The sequence below is a fragment of the Suricata suricatta genome, chromosome 4 (genome assembly GCF_006229205.1).
Source record: "Suricata suricatta isolate VVHF042 chromosome 4, meerkat_22Aug2017_6uvM2_HiC, whole genome shotgun sequence".
NCBI classification, from domain to species: Eukaryota; Metazoa; Chordata; class Mammalia; order Carnivora; family Herpestidae; genus Suricata; species Suricata suricatta.
In genome coordinates this window covers 76,676,166-76,695,587 of record NC_043703.1, presented here as the reverse complement: position 1 = coordinate 76,695,587, position 19,422 = coordinate 76,676,166, and the positions used below count along the sequence as shown (strand labels likewise).

Below are 19,422 nucleotides of genomic sequence, written 5' to 3'. Positions count from 1 at the left end.
AGCCACACCTGAAAGTACTAGCCAAAAACTGCATTGCTCCCAAGATCAGTAATGTTTTCTGGAACTTACATCTGCTGCCCCACCCTCTTCTAGGTTGTAGGAAGGGGGAGAAGGAACAAACTGCATTCATTTTAATCAGAAAGCTCAGTGACTGTGACAAATATATACAACTGCAAAACTACGATCACAAGACACAGAGCATTTTCATCACTCCTGACATTTTCTGAGTGCTCCCTCCTTCCACCACCCTAGTTAACTACTGATCTACTTTGTCAGTATGAATTAGTTTATATTATTTAAAATGTTACAAAAAGAAAATCCTATATAGTCCTACTTTGTGCTTAGCATCTTTCATGCAGCATGATTTTGAAATTCGCCCACACTGTTGCATATGTAAGTGGTCCCCATAGGTTTCTTTTAGTTGGTAAATAGTATTCCACTGTACAGATGTGCCAGCATTTATTTATCTATTCACCTGTTGATGGACATTTGAGCTGTTTTATAGTTTTTGGCTATTACAAATAAACCTGCTATGAACATTTATGCACAAGTCTTTTTGTAGACATAGGTTTTCATTTCTCTTTGAGAAATAATTGAGAGGAATGATTGAGATGTATGGCTGGTATATATTTAAGAAACGTTTTTACATTTCCACCATAAATACTTGGTGTTATCAGACTTCAAAAATTTATCCTTGGGGTACCTGGGTAGCTCAGTTGGTTAGCATTCAACTTTGGCACAGGTCATGATCTCGCAGTTCATGGGTTCGAGCCCCGCGTTGAGCTCTGTGCTGACAGTTCAGAGCCTGGAGCCTGTTTCGGATTCTGTGTCTCCCTCTCTCTCTATCCCTCCCCCACTCGTGCTGTCTCTGTCTCAAAAATAAGTAAACTATATTAAAAAAAATTTTTAATAAATAAACATGAAAAACTTTTTGAGAAAAATAAATGAAAATAAAATTTTATTCTTTCTAATGAATATGTAGTTGTATCTCATTGTGGTTTTCATTCGCACTTCTCTGATGCCTAATAATGTTGAGTATTTTTTCATGTTCTTATTAGCCATTCTTGTATATTCTTTTGTAAAGTGTCTGCTCAAAGCCTTGCCCATTTTTAAAGCCTTATCATTTTATTATTAAATTTAAGAATTCTTGAATTCCTGCGTGGCTCAGTCAGTTGAGCATCAGACTCTTTACTTCTGCTTGGGTCATGATCTTGAGGTTTGTGAGATGGGTCCTGCATTGGGCTCTGTGTTAGCAGCTCAGCCTGACGAGGATTTCTCTCTCTCTCTCTCTCTCTCTCTCTCTCTTTCCATCTGCCCCTCCCCCACTCATGCTTTCTCTCTCAAAATAAACTTTAAAAATTCTAAGAACTCTTTATATATTCCAAAAATTAGTCTGTTGTGCAAAATATGAACTTGGAGTATTTCTCTTATCCCATGGATTGATTTTTTGTTGTTTAAATGATGTATTTGAAGAACAAAGATTTTTAATTTCAGAAAAGTCACATTTATCAATTTTTCTTTGGTGGTCCATGTTTTCTATATTAGATCAAGAAATCTTTGTCTTTGCAAGATTGCAAAGATTTTCTCCTATGTTCTAAAAGTTTTTATAGTTTGTATTTAGGTCTATAATCCATTTTGACTTGATTCTTGTGAATGGTATAAGAATAGGTGTTCATTTTTGTCCATTAGAATTTCCATTTATCCCAGGACCATTTGCTGAAGAAAAAAAAAAAATCTTTCCTTTCTCATTGAATTTCCTTGGTAATCTTGTTGAAAATGAGTTCACTATATATAAGTGTTGGCCCATTTTTGGACTCTGAATTCTGTTTTATTCATCTGTTATCTATCCTTATGACAATACCACACTGTCTTAATTATTGTACAGCTCTAGAATCTGCTCTATTATAATCTAAAGTTTTAATTAATATGAGTCTTGAAACTACATAGTTTAAGTATTCTATGTTCTTTTAAATATAACTTTTGCTATTCTAGGTCCTTTACATATGAATTTAGAATCAGCCTGGTGATTCCAATTTAAAAAAAAAAAAAACCTGCTGTGGCTTTACTGGAATTGTGCTGAATCTACAGATAAGTTTGGGGAGAACTGCCATAGTAACAATGTTAAGTCTTCCAATCCATGAACATGGTATATCACTTCATTTATTTAATCTTTTTTTTTTTTAACTCAGTGCTGTTTCATATTTTTTACAGGTCTTGTATACATTCTGTTAAATTTATCCCTAAATAGTTCATATTCCTAAATGCTAGTGTAAATAAAATCACATTTTAAATTTCAATTTCCCAGTGATGCTAGAAAACTACTAATTTTTACATATTCATATTGACCTTTTCTCCTGTGACCATGCTAAATTATCATGCAGGAAATTATTAGTTTTGGTAGTTTTTTAATAGATTCCTTAGGATTTCCTACAAAAGGATCATGTCCAATGTAAATAAAGACAGTTTTACTTATTTTCCAATCTGTGTACTTTTATTTTTTTAAGTTTTTTTTTTCTTTAATTTATTCTGAGAGAGAGCGAGCCCAGGAGGGGTAGTGAAGGAGAGAGAGAAAGAACCCCACGCAGGCTCCAAGCTGTCAGCACGGAGCCTGATGTGAGGCTTGAATTCACGAAACGTGAAATCATTACCTGAATAGACCTTGGACACTTACATGACTGTGCCACCCCAGTGCCCCATGTGTGCTTTTCTTTCTTTTACTCCTCTTTAGGCACTGGCCAGGACCTCCATAGAAGACAAAAGTGGACACCCATACTTTATTACTGATCTTATTTTTTTTAATTTTTAAACAATTTTTTAATGTTCTATTTATTTTTGAGACAAAGCATGAGCCTGGGAAAGGTAGAGAGAGAGAGACACACAGAATCTGAAGCAGGCTCCAGGCTCTGAGCTGTCAGCACAGAGCTGGATGCGGGGCTTGAACTCACGAACTTGAGATCATGACCTGAGCTGAAGCCGGATGCTTAACCAACTGAGCCACCCAGGTGCCCCTATTACTGATCTTAGAGGCAGGGTACTAAGAGTTTCATCATTAAATATGATGCCTGCTGTAGATTTTACACAAGTACCCTTTGGCAAGTTGAGAAGTTCTCTTTTATCCCCAGTTTTGTTATGAATGGCTATTGGATTTTGTGAAATGCTTTTTCTGCATCTATGAAGATGGCTTTACTCTTCATTTTATTGACACGGCGAATTACATTAATTTTCTGATGTTAAGCCAATCCTGTATGTCTGGGATAAATTCCATTTAATCCTAATATATTTTTACTGAATGGCATTTGCTAATACTTTGGTTAGGATGTTTGCCTTTATACAGCATTTATAAAACATACTAGAATATTGGTCTGTAGTTTTCTTAAATGGTTTTGTCAAAGCTTAATACCAAAGCAATATTGGTCTCATAAAATTAGTCAGGAACTACTCCCTACTCCTTTATTTTGTGAAAGAGTTTGGCTAGCATTACTGTTACTTCTTCCTTAACGGTTTAGTAGAATTCGCCAGTGAAGCATGTGAGCCTCTAGTTTGTAGAATGGATTTTTTTTTAAGTTTATTTATTCATTTGAGATATAGAGAGAGAACCAGTGGGGAAGGGACAGAAAGAGAGACAGGGAAGAGGATCCAAAGGGGGCTCTGTGCTGACAGCAGAGAGCATGATACGGGGCTTGAACTCACAAATTGTGAGATGGAGACCTGAGCTGAAGTCATACGCTTTGTAGGAAGAATTTTAATTACGAATTGAACAGGTATGAGACTACTCAGATTTTTCTATTTCTTCTTGTTTTAATTTTGATAGTTTTTGTCTTCCAATAAATTAATCCATCCATTTTATCTGAGTCACATTTATTCTATCACAAATTTATTGTTTATATATTCCCTTACAATCTTTTTAATGTCTGTAGGATCCTAGTGGTATCCCTTCATTCATTCCTGAAAACGGTCATTTGCTTCCTCTGTGATTTTTTTCTTATTTACATTTTTTGGGTAAGTTTGTCTAGAAGTTTATCAATCTCATGTATCTATTCAAAGAACCAGCTTCTGACTTCATTGATTTTCTCAACTGTTTGTTCTTTTTTTTTTTAATTAAATTTTTTTTTCATTTATTTATTTTTGAGAGACATGGATAAACACAGAGAGGGAGGGAGACATAGAATCCATAGCAAGTTCTAGGCTCTGAAGTTCAGCACAGAGCCCGATGTGGGGCTCAAACTCATAAATCATAAGATTATGACCTGAGCCAAAGTCGGATGCTTAACCAACTGAGCACCCAGGTGCCCCATCAACTGCTTATTCTTATAGTTTGTTTTCTTTATTGTTTCTGTTCTTTGACTTACCTTGGGTTTAATTTACTGTTCTCTCTAGCTTCCCAAGGGAGAAGTGTCGATAACTGATTTTAGACTTCTTTTCTAAAAAATATACTTAACACTATGAATTTCCCTCTAAGTACTGCATTAGCAAAATCTCACAAATTTTGATATACAATTATTCAGAACAAGTACTTTATAATTTCCATTGTGATTTCTTTTCTAAGTCACAACTTGTTTAGATAGGAATTGTTTAACATCTGGATATTCAGGGCTTTTAAAGATTTTAACTTTTTTCTAATCTAATTTCACTGTAGTCAGAGAACATTCTGTTAAGATTTCAATCTTTGAGAATTACTAAGACTTCCTTCTTAACAAACAGTCCATCTGCGAACATTCTATGTGCACTAGAAAAGAGCATGGATTCTGCATTTACTGAATGTGATGTTTATAGATGTCAATTATTAAGTTCAGTGGTTGACAATGTTGTCTGCGTCTCCTCCTTCCTTACGGATATTTTTGTCTACTAAGAGGTGGGCAGGAACCTCCAGAGGACTGTGGCTTTGCTGATTTCTCCTTGAGCTCTTGCTCATTTGGTTTGAAGCTCGGTGTCTAAATGCATACTCATTACCGCATCTTGGATATAAAGGCCCTTTTATTATGCCGTGGTCCTCATTGTGCCACGTATTGTCCATCTGGAAAGGCACTTCCTATCTGATATTAATGTTGCCACTAACATCTATTTTATGTTTACTGTTTGCATGGCTTATTTTTTCCCAGACTTCTGTTTGCAGTCTAATAGTGTCCTTGAATTTAAGAAGTGTGTCTTGGGGCACCTGGGTGGCTCAGTCACTTAAGTGTCTGACTCTCGATTTTGGCTCAGGTCATGATCTTCGCCGTGTCAGGCTCTGCACTGACAGCACACAACTTGCTTGAGATTCTCTCTGCCTCTCCCCTGATCACGTGTGCTTTCTGTCTATTTCTCTCAAAATAAACAAGTACGTCTTAATAGACAGGACATAGTTGAATCTTGCTTTTTAATCAGTATGACAACCTCCTAATTGTAGTGCTCGATCCCTCCAGTGAATGTAAGTATTCAGATGGTTTCAGTTAATCCTGCGTTCTGTTGATCTCGTCTGTGGTTTATCTTGGCCCTCCTTCCCTGCCTCCTCTCACCACAATCAAACTTTTCGTAGGATTCCGTTTTAATTCCCTAACTGGCCTTCTAGCTTTAGCTCTTTGAATTGCTCTTAGAGCCATCTACAAATGGCAATGTTCATTTTTAATTAATCACAATCTATGTTAATTTGTAATTATGTCAGAAGAAACACAGAAACCTTTGTGATAAATAATACAATTCCACTCAATCCCTTTTCCATAGTGTATTATGTTACATCTACATGTGTGATAAACCCATTGATACGGTGTAGTTTTTGCTTTAAATATTGATGTCTTTTAAAGAAATTAAGAGAAAGGAACAAATTAGTCCTTTATACTTGTTGACATTTACTATTTCAAGTGCTCTCCGTTCCTCTCTGTATATCCCGTTATTTCTTTTAGTGCAAATGGTTACAAATTTTCTCAGATTATTGTTTCTCTGGAAATATCTTCATTTTTTTTAATGTTTTATTTATTTTTGATACAGAGCATGGGAGGGGGAAGGGCAGAGAGAGAAGGAGACACAGAACCGGAAGCAGGCTCCAGGCTCTGAACTAGCTGCTAGCACAGAGCCCGACACAGGGCTCGAACCCACAAACGTGAGATCTGACCTGAGCTGAAGCCGGAGGCTTAACCGACTGAGCCACCCAGGCACCCCTTCATTTTCTTTTTTTAAAACATTTTTAATTTTTTTTTAATGTTTTATTTATTTTTGATACAGACAGAGACAGAGCATGAGAGGGGGAAGGGCAGAGAGAGAGAAGGAGACACAGAACCGGAAGCAGGCTCCAGGCTCTGAGCTAGCTGTCAGCACAGAGCCTGACACGGGGCTCGAACCCACGAACGTGAGATCTGACCTGAGCCGAAGCCAGAGACTTAACCGGCTGAGCCACCAGGCGCCCCTAAAACATTTTTAATGTTTATTTTTCAAGAGAGGGAGAGACACAGAGCACAAGCAGGGGAGGGGGAAGAGAGAGAGGGAGACACAGAATCCAAAGCAGGCTCCAGTCTCTGAGCTGTCAGCACAGAGCCTGACGTGGGGCTTGAACTCACAAACTATAAGATCATGACCTGAGCTGAAGCCAGACACTTAACTGACTGAGCCACCAGGGGCTCCAAAGAAATGTCTGCACTTTCACTTCTGAAGGACAGTTCTGCTACATGTAGAATTCTCAGTGGATAGATTTTCTTTTTTCTTTAGCATTCTGCTAAGTGCGCAAGTCCAGCCAGAAGCAACCAGGCATTAAGAGGAAGGATCTCAGACCTCAAACCCCTCTGAATCCTCAATGCTTAGCACAGTACACGACGCCTTGTAGATGCTCAATAAATATGTGCTCCAAGAAGGACTGAAGACATTTTTTTGGGTTAACTTCTGGTTCTGCCATTTCCTACTAATGAATGTTACTCAACCTCTAGACAAAACTAACTCGCATGAAACAATTATAGAACAAGACTCCTGGAGTCATCTCACTTTTAAAAATCTAACCTAAGCTGCAGAAATGTCTTCCAAAACTTATGAATAGACATGTTCACAGTACCACTGTTTATAGTAACAAAAACCTTGAAGTAATTTCACTGTCCAAAAATAGGGGAACTGCTAAATCTTGGCAGATGACAGACTACCATGATGGCATGTAAACATTTTAGAGTAATGTTTTTATTGATGTGAAGAAATGCTTTGTAAATAAATGTTGAGGGAAAAAAATTCAAGATACGAAACAAGAAATAGCCAGATAGGGATTTCTTAGTTTCACTACTTGGTAGGCACGTTATTTACCATGCACCTGTGCACCTGTGAACCAGTTTTTTCATCTGAAAATGTTGACAAGGACAGACCCTTCTCATGGGCTTGTGGGAGGATTAAGTGATATTCACATAGTAACTGCTCAAATGTACTGTTTTCACTAATAAATAGGTCTAAAATATGAGCCATGTAGTGATAAAAATTTTGTTAAAATTATACCTGTATGTTTTGTTGAATGTGGTTATTGTGATTATGTTTTTTATTCTGTTGTTTTTTCTGTCTTTTAGAAATACATTAAATATATGTGAGTGATAGGGGCACTTGGGTGGCTCAGTCAGTTGAGTGTCCAATTCTTGATTTCAGCGCAAGGCATGATCTCATGGTTGTGAGATCGAGCCCTGCACTGGGCCCAGAGCTGACAGTGCATAGCCTGCTTGGGATTTTCCCCCTCGCTTTCTCTCTGCCCCTTCCCTGCTCGCCCATGCTCTCTTCTCTCTCACTCTCTCTCTCAAAATAAATAAACATTTTTAAAAAATAATAAAAACATGTATGAGTGATAAATGGAGTGATGCCCAATATCTTTAAAAAATATCCTAGATATTATACTTCAATTAAATAATGTACCTTCTAAAAAGTAGTCTAGAGGTAAATATTAATGTGTTTTTACATTTTTTCCAAAATGAAGAGTTAACTAAAACAACAACCAAAGAAATATAATACAGCCAAACAACAGCAATCACCCTGGGCAGTGGGCGGATGGGTCAAGTCTACTGTATGAAAACATCTCATTCTTCCAAGTGGCAGGGTGGTGGTTCTTTCTCTTTCTTTCTCTTTTAAGTTTCATGTGCAAAATGGAGACTTCTAGTTTCAGGTCTGCCCCTCACTTGCTGTTTTGCCTTAAACTGACCCCATCATCTTTCTGCGTCTCAGTTAATTCAACTGAGCCATGTGGGCTCGATAATCCCTGAGGCCGTGGGGACCCCAGTTCCCTGGACGGTACTGATGAAAGCACTTCAGAGAAGGGAGAGCCCGCTTGTGCTGGCTGAATCGCTTGTGCTGGCTGAATCCCTGGGCAGGCCGGCCTCGAGGATGAGAATGAGTCACAGGGGAAGTGGGCTGGGAGTGGGCGGAGCACGCTGGGCTGGCATCACAGGCAGGGGGCACAGCAGGGGTGATGCCAGTGTGGTAGCGGCTGCTGTGCAAGTTGGCAAACACAGCTAGTGCAGGTGAGCTGCACCGGGAATGAGGGAAATAACGAAGTCTGGTCAGTAAGTGACGTCAGATGGTAGGAAGAAGAGACAGTGGATGCCAAGGGAATGGCTAATCATCACCTTTTAGGGAAGAAATAATGAGTCGAAGAGACTTAGAAGAGTCTAGAGCAGGGTGTTAGCATCAAAAAGACATAAGATGTGAAAGCCACACAGGAGGAAAAAACAGGTACTGGGGAGAGTATTCATTAATGACTGAGGTGGAGATTATAGTCAAAGACAAGTCAGTGACCGAGATCTCAACCTTTTTTTTTTTAACGTATGACTCCCAGACCTTCTTAAGAGAGACAGAGAGAGGGAAAAGGAGGCACAGCGCACACAGTTCATGTTGTGGGAGAAAGCGTTCTAAAACGACCAGTGAAATCCCGAGGGAAGGGGTGGGTAGGCTGAGTCTGCTGCCTGGAGTCCTGTTCCTCCTGGGGATCTCAGAAGCCATGGCTCCAAAGGTAAAGACGGGAAACAAGCACACCGGCTTAGAGCGGGTCCCCAGCCACAGGCGGGCCTCTTCTGTGAACACCTCCAGCTGAAAACTCGGGAGGGGCAGTGGGAACACCAGAGTGGCAGAGTGGGACAGCTGCTTTAACCTCTTGTGACCAAGTAACCAGGTTCTGGCCAGTGAGTGTGGATGAGATCTCCTCAACAAAGAGCCGGAGCCAGGCCCACGTCTATGCTGCCACACTCCTGCCTCTCGCCTCCTGGAGCCCCTGGAAATGGAAGCCTGGCACAGAAGAGAACAGAACCAAACAGAGGCAAGAGCCCGGGCCCTGGTGACACTGCAGAACCAGCAAGCTGGCCGTCTCCTGCCAACCTCCAGCCTCCCTTCATGATGTCCCCCGTGGGTAACAAGCTCTGCGGCGAGGGATCTGTTCCCAGCAGCTCAGTCTGGTTCCCAACTCCCACTCGGAGCAAGCTCAGTCAAAACTGAAAGCCAGTCTGTCCGGCTCCAGACGCTGCGGCATGCCTGGCGAGCAGCCATGGCTCAGCCACGGCTGTGCGGGGTGCTCGCGGTAGGGGGAGGCCACGGGCACCCGGTATGGAGGGAAGGGACATTTCCTCTGGTTTTGCACAACGCCAGGAGAGGGATCAAGGGCGCTTATAAAAGTTCAAATCGTTGCACTGATAGATAAGCCAGTTATATCAAATCCAAATCTGAAAAACAATTATGGAAAACATCTCCCTTCCCAATAGATATGCTGAAGAAAACTTTAAAAATCCGAGATGCATAAAACTTCTACAAAACTTGCATGATGAATGCATTTTGCATTAAACTTGAGAACCAGGAACTTCTGGCAACTGAATTTTAACACCAAAATAAGAAACAGCTGAGCAGTGACTATGATAATGAACGTGGCGTTCATGCTGTTAAATTTGAGATTTAGAATAAGTGCATTAAAAGTTAAAGGACGTAAAAACACTGCAGTTTCCTTGCTGGGTTACTTCACCTCTCTGCATGTCTATGAGCGGTAGACAATGGCGGGAAGAGGGGCCCTGATTCGGACGTTAGAGCCCCTTCCTAGGACCCGCTCTATGGAGCTGAACGCAGAGCCAAGGTTGTAGGCAGTAACAACTCAGCCCCGGGTCCCCTCCGGAAGGGCTCATGCCTGGGACCCACCCCTCACCAAACCGCTGGGCACAGGGAAAATGAGGACCATATCATTACTCCACACCCTTCCATGGCAGTCACCATATCTCAGGCCCTTGCAGGGGGAGCACTTGGCTACAGAGTGTATTAAAATGCACAGTAACCACCTACCAGGGTGTCCTGGGCCATTGAATGGCTACAGCCATATATATGACAGCAAATAGTCTCCAGGTCGGAACGGCTGGTTTCAGGTAAACGGTGTTTGTGACTCCCAGCATTTCTTGAACTATGGCACATGTGGATAAAGGGGAAAGGTTGTTGTGCAAAGAAGAGGCCGGACGCTGCCCCCAAGGGCAGTCATAGCCAACACCTCAGCAAACTCGTGTCCAAAAACAGCCAGGGAGCTCCGCTCGGCACACAAAGCATTTGGAGCACACGGGAAGCTGAGTTCTGGAAGTCGCTGTCCCTGGGTTGGTACAGTCCTTCCCAGAGTGCAGGCCTTGCCTACCTGTCAGCCAACTGCTCTCCAGGATGACAAATTCCCATGTCAGCCAGGAGGTGAGCCACGTGCAAATGGAAGTCACTTGGGGAGAAGAGAAACAACGTTCCTCAAGAGAGGGATTTTGGTCTTGCATCCCGTTTTAAGAGGAAGATGGATCCAATCTCAGATACTTAAATATGGGCCTCCCCTTAAAATAGGACAGCTTTCTGTGACTTACATCTGCAGAACTATTACGACTTTCTTTTTATCACCCACCACGTGCTGACTGCCACCATCAAAAATACAGAACGAGCCACAAACCTGACAGAGATGCAGTTTGGTAGGAGAGCAGACCTCACTGCTGACTGGGCAGGAAACAGGACAATCCAGATGGCCAACAGACACAGAAAATGGCGCTCAGCGTCACTCATCATCAGGGAAATACAAATCAAAACCATACTGAGATACCACCTCACACTGGTCAGAGTGGCTAAAATAAACAAATCAAGAGATTATAGATGCTGGCAAGGGTGTGGAGAGATGGGCACCCTCCTACACTGTTGGTGGGAATGTAAACTGGTGCAGCCAGTGTGGAGGTTCCTCAAAAAACTATCAGTAGAACTCCCCTATGATCCAGCAACAGCACTGCTAGGGATTTACCCAAGGGATACAGAAGTGCTGATGCATAGGGGCACATGTACCCCAATGTTCATAGCAGCACTTTCAACAATAGCTAAATCATGGAAAGAGCCTAAATGTCCATCACCTGACGAATGGATCAAGAAGATGTGGTTTATATACATAATGGAATACTACATGGCAGTGAGAAAGAATGAAATCTTCATGGCAACGTGGATGAACTTGAGAGTGTCATGCTAAGTGAAATAAGTCAGGCAGAGAAGGACAGATACCATATGCTTTCACTCCTAAGTGGATCTTGAAAAACTGAACAGAAGACCACGGAAAAGGGGGAGTGGTAAAAAAAAAAAAAGTTACAAACAGAGAGGGAGGAGGCAAACCATAATACTGAGAACAAATGGAGGGTGGATGGGAGTGGGGGAAAGGGGAAAGTAGGTGATGGGCATGGAAGAGGGCACTTGTTGGGATGAGCACTGGGTTGTATGGACACCAATTGGACAATAAATTATATTTAAAAAAAAAGAATCTTGGCCAAATAAAAACTGTCAAAATTTGTCAGTTGTGCTAGTCCTAATAATTCCACTTCTAAACTTTGTTCTAAGCGAATCAGAGACATCTGTGAAGATTTATGCAGCAGGGTGTTACCACAATGTTGACCTCACTGAACACAGAGGCCACTACAGTGAGGTGGGTCTTTTGTCTTCCATGGATGTGAGTGAAGCAAAGTATGCCCGTGATGCCGCAAGGCTACGAAATCAAGACCCAAGGACAACGGTCCTAGCCAGCTACCTGGGCTTTCCCAAATACAGTAACCACTGGAGCCATCACGACACAAACACTTTTTTCCTTGGCTTCTGCCTGTTCCCCTAGGGAAGTCTCTCCCGGAGCACTCAGTGGAGCACTCACTACCCTAGAGGAGTCTCTCCCAGAGCACTCAGTGGACCACATGCAACCACTTCTGATTCGCTACTGCCAACCGGAATCATTGCTCAAATACACTACAAAAAATTTTCAAGGTGCTTCGGTTTACCTCTCAACACCCCTTATTTACAATAAATTATAAAACTTCCATGTGAAGGGTGGAATATAATGGAAACGTTAAAATGGAAACATTTATAACAGCCATCCCTTCAGTTATACAGACGATGTTTTTGAGAGTTTGCGGTTTTTGGTACTAGAGAATAAGGACCAGATCAAAAACACTGTCTAACAGGGCTTAAATCTAGAGAGAAATGGATATTACACAAAAACACACAACTAAGCACTGAGTAACAAATTCTGATAAGTGCTATGAAGAGAAATTCCTGGGATGAGAGAGAATAAAAGAGGGATCTAGGTTAGACTAAAGGCTCAGAAGTTACTTTTCTGGATCTGTGGCAGCAGGACAAACCCTCACAGAGGAAGAGGCAAGTGCCCAGGCGAGAGAGGGCCAGCGCTGGGCAGTGAGGAAAGGCAGGAAGCCTGTGGGGCCACAGCACCAACTGCAGGGGCGGGGTGTGACCTGAGGCTGTGACCTGGGCCCTCCCTGCTGATCAGGAACTTCATCCCAAGGGCAGTGAAAAGGTTTCCAGAGGAAAATGACAGGGTCTTTCCCTTTTTAGAATGATTTCTCTGGAGGGTTCTGTGCAGATGAGGAGAGGCAGGGAGAAGAGCAGTATCATCAAGCAGAGGTGAGGCCTGGCAGGAGGAGGGGCAGGGCCAGGAAGTCTCTCCCCAATGGAAGACATGCTCTGGCAGGGCCTTGGTGACCAATAAGGGCATTGAGAAAACTTATATTATACACATATATTTTTGTAAAGGACGAATTGGGATCATCCTGCAAATATTGTTTTTCCCACCTAGCACATATCTCCTTTCCTTAATTTCCTTTAATTAGAAAAAAATTTGGTCACTTTTATACCAAAATGTTCAGAGTGGTTGTAAATGAGCCAATAGAATTATAGGCAATTTTTATTTTCTTCTTATACTTTTCTATATTTTCCAGACCTCCACAATGATCACAGACTATAACAACTAGGGGGAGGCTTGTGTGGTGTTCAGGGGGAGGGTATGACACACAGGTATGTGTGCTTGTGTCTTGTCTTCTTAAATATCCTACTTTAATAAAGTATACAGTTACATCTTTTGCAAGGCCAAATTTAATTTGAAAGACAAAGGCAAAAAAAAAAAAAAAAAGAAGGGGGAAAGCAAGGAACTGCTACACCCAAAAGCCATTGTGGTACCATTTCCTGTTACATTACGCATTCCTCAGCGCCAGTGTTTCTTTTTTCCTTGTGGCTCGGTTAGGCTCGGGCTCGGTAACACTGAGAAACGGCTCCCTCACCGGAGGAAGGGAGAGGAGGAAGCGCGCATGTTATCCCAGATCCTTCTATCCTTCTTCACTAGCAACACTCCAGTGTCACAGAGATCAGCTCGAGGCTGGCCTTGTCACCAGGACACAGGAACCGCCCGTGGGTGTGAGCGTTGACACTTCCCTGGGTCGACATCCAGGGCTTTCTGCCCGGCGCCTCCTCCCACCTCTGACACGGTGCCTCCGCCTGGGCGCTCCGCAGGGCCGCCCCCAGGGCTGCGCTCCGCCTCTGCCTCGTGCGGAGGTTCTCGTGGGAAGCGTGCGGCGGGAGCACCGAGCCCCTGAGGGGAACCCGGGCCAACCCGAGGGCGGTAGGCACCGTGACCGAGAAGGTGAGGACGGGGGTGGGGGCAGGCCCTGATCAGGGGCTGGGACCCAGGCGGGCGGGGCTTCCCGAAGGGAATGCAGAAAACGGCCAGCCACGCGCACACACAGCAAGTGAAGGACGTTAAGGACGGAGCCTCAGGCTCTCCTCTCCAAGGTGTGTGATGAGCACGTCTTAGAAGGCGTCTGAGGGCACAAGGTCTGGAGCAGTGGGGAGCTGCGAGGGCGGGGCAGAGAGAGCTCCCATCACCTGCCTGACCCTCCAAGCCACAGTTTCCAGGGCAGTCCTGGGGTACAAACCGGAATCTCCCTCAAATGCTTGCTGTGTACTTTCAGCGAGGCTTGCTGTGCCAGTGCTTGGCGCAGCACTTGTCACAGGGGGTAGGGGCCAACACCAGTGTCTATCCTTCCTCTGTGACACCCGCAGGCCCCACCCCCTCCATCCCCACCCCCACACCCGGGGCCTCACCCCTCTGCGGTGCTACTCCTTTGACAAAAGGACCTGGGTCCAGTAAGAATTTTTAGGATGGGTTGAGAAACCTGATTTTTCTACACTTTTTGGCTTGAATGCAAAGAAATTCACTCCCCTTTTTCCTATTAACCAGATCATCCCAGATTTATTCGGTACTGTGATCATTATTCTCAGGAAACCTCCCTCTGAAAATACATCCTTTTCTCTTAGGCCAAGTTTGGTAAAATAAATCAATCTGTTTGTTTATGTTTCTTCCTACTTTCATTCCAATAAAGATTTAAGCCACTTAAACATTCACAATCAAGTGAGGAAAACCTGGATTAAGTCAGGATTAGGAAATTTACGCTAACATAGAAATTCAGGACTAGAGGAATGTAGCTCTGACAGGCCAGAGCCCTAAGAGTCTTCAAAGCTGCCACGGACTTGGCAAGCCTCACAGTGGATCCACAAGGAAGGTTCCTGAAGGTCAGGATGTGGGGCGGTCCCCAGAGAAAGAACACATGCTAAATGCCAAAAATGTTTCCTGGTCGCTCCTGAAAGCAAGCTATCTAAGTCTCTAGCGGGTACCAAGTGGTACTTAGTGCGGGCTACTACTGAACAGGGACCTTGCCAACACAAGGCCCCCTGCAGTCTGTCCGCCCTTGCGCCGAGAAGCCTTGGGTGTGGTAGGCCGGCCCGACCAACCCTTCCCCATTAACCCACCGCAATTTATGGGGCCGACACACGCCATCTGCTCCAGAGAAGCAGCCATGTTACACATATTAACATCACTGCACATTAAATTAGTGGCTTTTAAAAATTTGTCAGGAGGGATGCCTGCATGGCTCTGACGGTTCGGTTAAGTGTCCGACTCTTGATTTTGGCTCAGGTCATGATCCCACGGTCATGGGGTCAAGCTCTGTGTCAGCCTCTGTGCTGACAGAGCAGAGTCTGCTTGGGATCCTCTCTTTCCCTTTCTCTCTGCCACCCTCCCATAAATAAATAAACATTAAAACGTAAATAAGTGAAAAATTAAAATCTGTCAGGGAGCAAAAGGGAAAACCTGATAATATCATCACTTGAAACCATTAAAAGAAAAACTGAAACTAAATTTTATAAGATAAATTAAATGCTAAATTTAAATTACCTATGCCGATATTAAGTATCCAATGATGCAAAACATGACACTCATAACCAAAAAACTTATCTTTCCAATTCCTTAAATCTAAATTTATTTGTTTTTAGAGAGAGAGGGAAAGACAGCACATGCGAAGAAGCAGGAAAGGGGCAGAAGGAGAGGGAGAGAGGCTCTCAATCTCAAGACCCTGGGATCATGACCTGAGCTACAATCAGGAGGCTGATGCTTAACCGACTGAGCCACCCCCCAACACCCCTTAAATCTATATTTAAAGAACAGGGGCACTGGGGTGGCTTAGTCGGCTGGGCATCCGACTCTTAATTTCAGCTCAGGTCTATAATCTCAGCGCCCTGAGATCAAGTTCCTTGTCGAACTCTGCACTAAGCATGGAGCTGGCTTGAGATTCTCTCTTTCTCCCCCTCCGTCTCCCCGTCCCCCTGCCTACCCCTCTCCCCTGCTTGTGCTCACTAAGAAAAAAAAAAAAAGAAGGAAAAAAGAACACCTCCTTGCATAAGAAATAAATTTTATTTTTAATAAAAAGCCTAAAAGAAAACACTCCCTTACAAATATTCAGTAAATATTTCTAATAAGTCTCAGGTCAAATAAAAAGGGAATGTGCCATGCATATGTGATGGATAAAATGGTGCATATAAAAGTGTGTAAGATCCTGTGAACTCACGCACAGGAAGGACTCCCACACAATGTTTATTCAATCCAAATTCTGAGTGTGTAAGAGGGGCAGAAAATCAGCCCCACAGTTGGGTACCCAAGGAGTCGTGTTCATTGCCTTTGTCAATTTTATCCTATTGGTGAAAGGAATAAAGATGAGATCCTTAAAGCTTGAAAAAAAAAAAAGTGTGTAAGACCTCAGGAAAACATGGAATTTACTGCCACTCTGATTAATATTAGGACTAAAAATGACACTTAAAATACAAGAGAAGAAAACTGAACCTAAATTAAAAGGCAACATAGTAGGAGATAAGAAAAAGAAAAAGCTGCAACACTAGGAACTCTCTGTACCTATTACACTGGATCTCAAAATCTACTCTACCCAAGACACAGAACTCTAGACATACTGCTAATCCTTTCCGCTCACACTATTCGGTTCCCATAATGACTTTCTGACCAGAATTCTCTCAAAGCAAAACGTACCCCGTATAAGACCAAAAACAGTCCAGAGTGGAGGATGAGGGTGAAGGCAGAACTGTTTTACTTTACAAAGTAACATTATACACCAAAGCGATTGCGTTATTTCAGGAGCATTAAATACGGCAAATGGAATCCTTTCTGCTAGCAATTAACATAAATTAAATGTTGATGGGAACTTCATTGGTGTCACATCCTTAACTTGACTGTATTTGTACTTTACTGTCTTGGATACAGCACCAGCTCCATTATTTCTTCACTGTAATTATCATTAATGGATTTTGCCATAATGAGATCCCACCTGTATTTTTGATTATTTGCTTCACTTGTTTCTTTTTATCACAGCTGAAATACAACTGCAGCGAACACCCTGCTCTGATTACCTCTTTTGTTTGCAAGTGATTTATAGAAGATTTTAGGCTTTGCTGTTGGGTTTCAGAAGTCTCTGCAATCTTACTAGCATTTCCCCAGGACTGCTCCTTCCTACTTTCAAAACCATCAAATTCTGTTTGTCAGGGGATAGCACTTGGCAGCGCATTTAACTTCATATTTTCAAAATGAGAAAGGTCATGTCTTTGCTGTCAGCTTCCGCTGTAAAACACTCTGCACCACATTATTCATGATCCTGTGCTGTATGAAAGCAGAGCTCAACTCAACAATGCTTGCTTCACACAAATTAATCCCAGTGTATCCCCAAGTGTCCAGGAAGCACCCTGCAAAACAGCACGATTCGTTTCACAAACATATCGTCTGAAAAACGTAAACTCTCTAGTTAAATGCTATGGTAATCACCTACAACAAGAAGGTTGAGATTGCTTTTGGAAATAAAAGAGGGCATTGTTAGCCTTTTCCTGTGACTGCGAGGCCAGCAGTAGGTAATTAGGTTATTTCTAAGAAACTCACAGTGCTCAAGCCTTCTTGGTATGCTTTGAGCATGAAATCTTACTCATTTTCCAAGGCAGCAAAAATACCTAGCTTATTTCCATTTTCATGCGACTGCGACTTTTAAGATGACAGATGGTGACAAAGCATTATTTGCTTTCAGAAGTCTCCTCAGAAGGCAAATACACTTTTACCAGTTCCATTTTACTAAGGACATGTTTACCTGGTCGGACACTAGTTCCATTTCGCATGGTCCTGCCCCTCAGCCTGGGTCTTACGTAACTATAGCAACTGCCACAAGATCATAAACGTATGGCTGTGAGTTGTGTTTGTACGTTATCGGTACCACCTCCATTAAGCTGTCCCTTCATCTAACAACCGAGAAGTCAGTCTGATGACTTCCTTTTAACAGTATCCGTACTATTTTTAAACGTAGGAGAAAGGAGAGTCTAAGAAGAGCCAATTCATGTTAATCAACCTTCCCCTTCACTAAGTAAAAAAATGCACAAACCAAAAACAAGTTAAGGGAAGCCAGTATCTTCCCCATGACAATTCGGAATAAGCCAAATAAACCTCGAAGAAAGTGTGAAAGCCCTTCCCTACTTGACAATGACAGAGCAGAGAATAGCCGTGGTACAATTTCAGCAGAGTTCAGAAGCGTGCGGATCCTGCCTGACAAGGAACTGCAGCCAAGAGACCCTTGGGGGGGGGGGGGGGGCGGAAAACAATACAATGGCCCATTGGAAGGGCCTTGGATTTTGATCCAGAAACACTTTCCTTGGTAACTAATTTGGAGCCTTCGAGTGGCGACCACAGATCTCTGGCTGCCGCAAGTGTGCAGGCACGCTTGGGGAGGGCACACTCACCTGGCCACAGCCTGCGTCCACCAGCTCCTGCAGCATCTGCCGGTTCACTTCTGCAGCTGCCCACGACGACGTGCCTGACTCATTAGCAAATGGCAGCAGGGAGTATCTGATTTCCCGCAGAGCTTTCTGATATGGCCCGAACTTCGGGGTGGCTCTCATCTGCTGCTGCTGCCGGGCAGCGTCCTTGCCCCCCAGGACTTTGGCGGCCAGGGAAGTGTCATTGTTTGGTCCCACAGGCAGCCCCTGAGCGGAAGACTTGGACGGCTGCTTCAAGCCCTCTCGGATCTCCTGCAGGCGCTGGCGGCTATTTCCAGAATACGTTGTGGCAGGAAACGTCTTTGGCCTCATTGTTAGTCCAGTTTCCTTTTACCATAAATACAATCTTCTTAAAGTGTTTTATTATTTAAAAAAGAAAAAAGAAAAAAACCTGTCAACAGTATCAGTTAGTTGTAAACATACTTTCAAAACAATTTCCTTTTGAAAATTTTCTTTCCTTCAATTTTTGTAGTTCCTATGGAGAACCTAAAATTTTCCAGAGGCTTCATTTTGAAGATCACCATCACCATCTGAAAAAGACAAGGGAAGGAACATGTTCATTTATGGTTTTCACGTACCGTTAACGATACTCTTCAGAAATGGACAATGCTCTGGAAAACATTCCACTCGGAAGGATTAAGAAAGAACACATCACCTCTCAGAAATAATAAAAATATGGCTGAGCTCTCGTCGGCGCACATGACATCCCGGGCTGTCCCAAGACGTTTCCTGTAACATGTCATCTATAATAAAGTAAATCTCCACAAGCTCCTATTACTTAGGAATATTCACCTCAGAGTAAGAACAGAATTAGAAACGGACAGTTCATTTAAAACACTTCATTATAATATAATTTCACTTTCAAATTCACAGCTTGAGTACTTGGGTTAAACTTTCCACAGGGTCTTGGATTTCTGGCTTGTTTCTAATACCCACTAGGTTCGTAGCCCACAACTTGGTCTCTTATCTCTGTGGTTTTACTAACTCTTCCCCCGACCTGAGCCTGTGGTCCTTCCATGTCTTTGGAAAGTTTGCCTT

The 19,422-nt window shown here is 42.8% G+C and overlaps 1 protein-coding gene and 1 long non-coding RNA gene across 2 annotated transcripts in view; one reads left to right on the top strand and one right to left on the bottom strand.

The window, feature by feature from the left end:
* Nucleotides 1–18,913, bottom strand: part of LATS2 (large tumor suppressor kinase 2) — a 59,792-nt gene extending 40,879 nt beyond the window's left edge. Inside the window, exon 1 of the mRNA XM_029936976.1 lies at nt 18,349–18,913. Within this exon, the coding sequence (XP_029792836.1) occupies nt 18,349–18,696 (348 nt within the window). The 5' untranslated portion in view covers nt 18,697–18,913. The remainder of the gene's footprint in view (nt 1–18,348) is intronic.
* On the top strand, nt 13,485–19,151 carry LOC115289656. The gene is made up of 2 exons (XR_003907740.1): nt 13,485–13,641; nt 18,857–19,151. It is a non-coding gene; the product is annotated as an uncharacterized LOC115289656 (long non-coding RNA).
* Nucleotides 19,152–19,422: the final 271 nt, after the last annotated feature.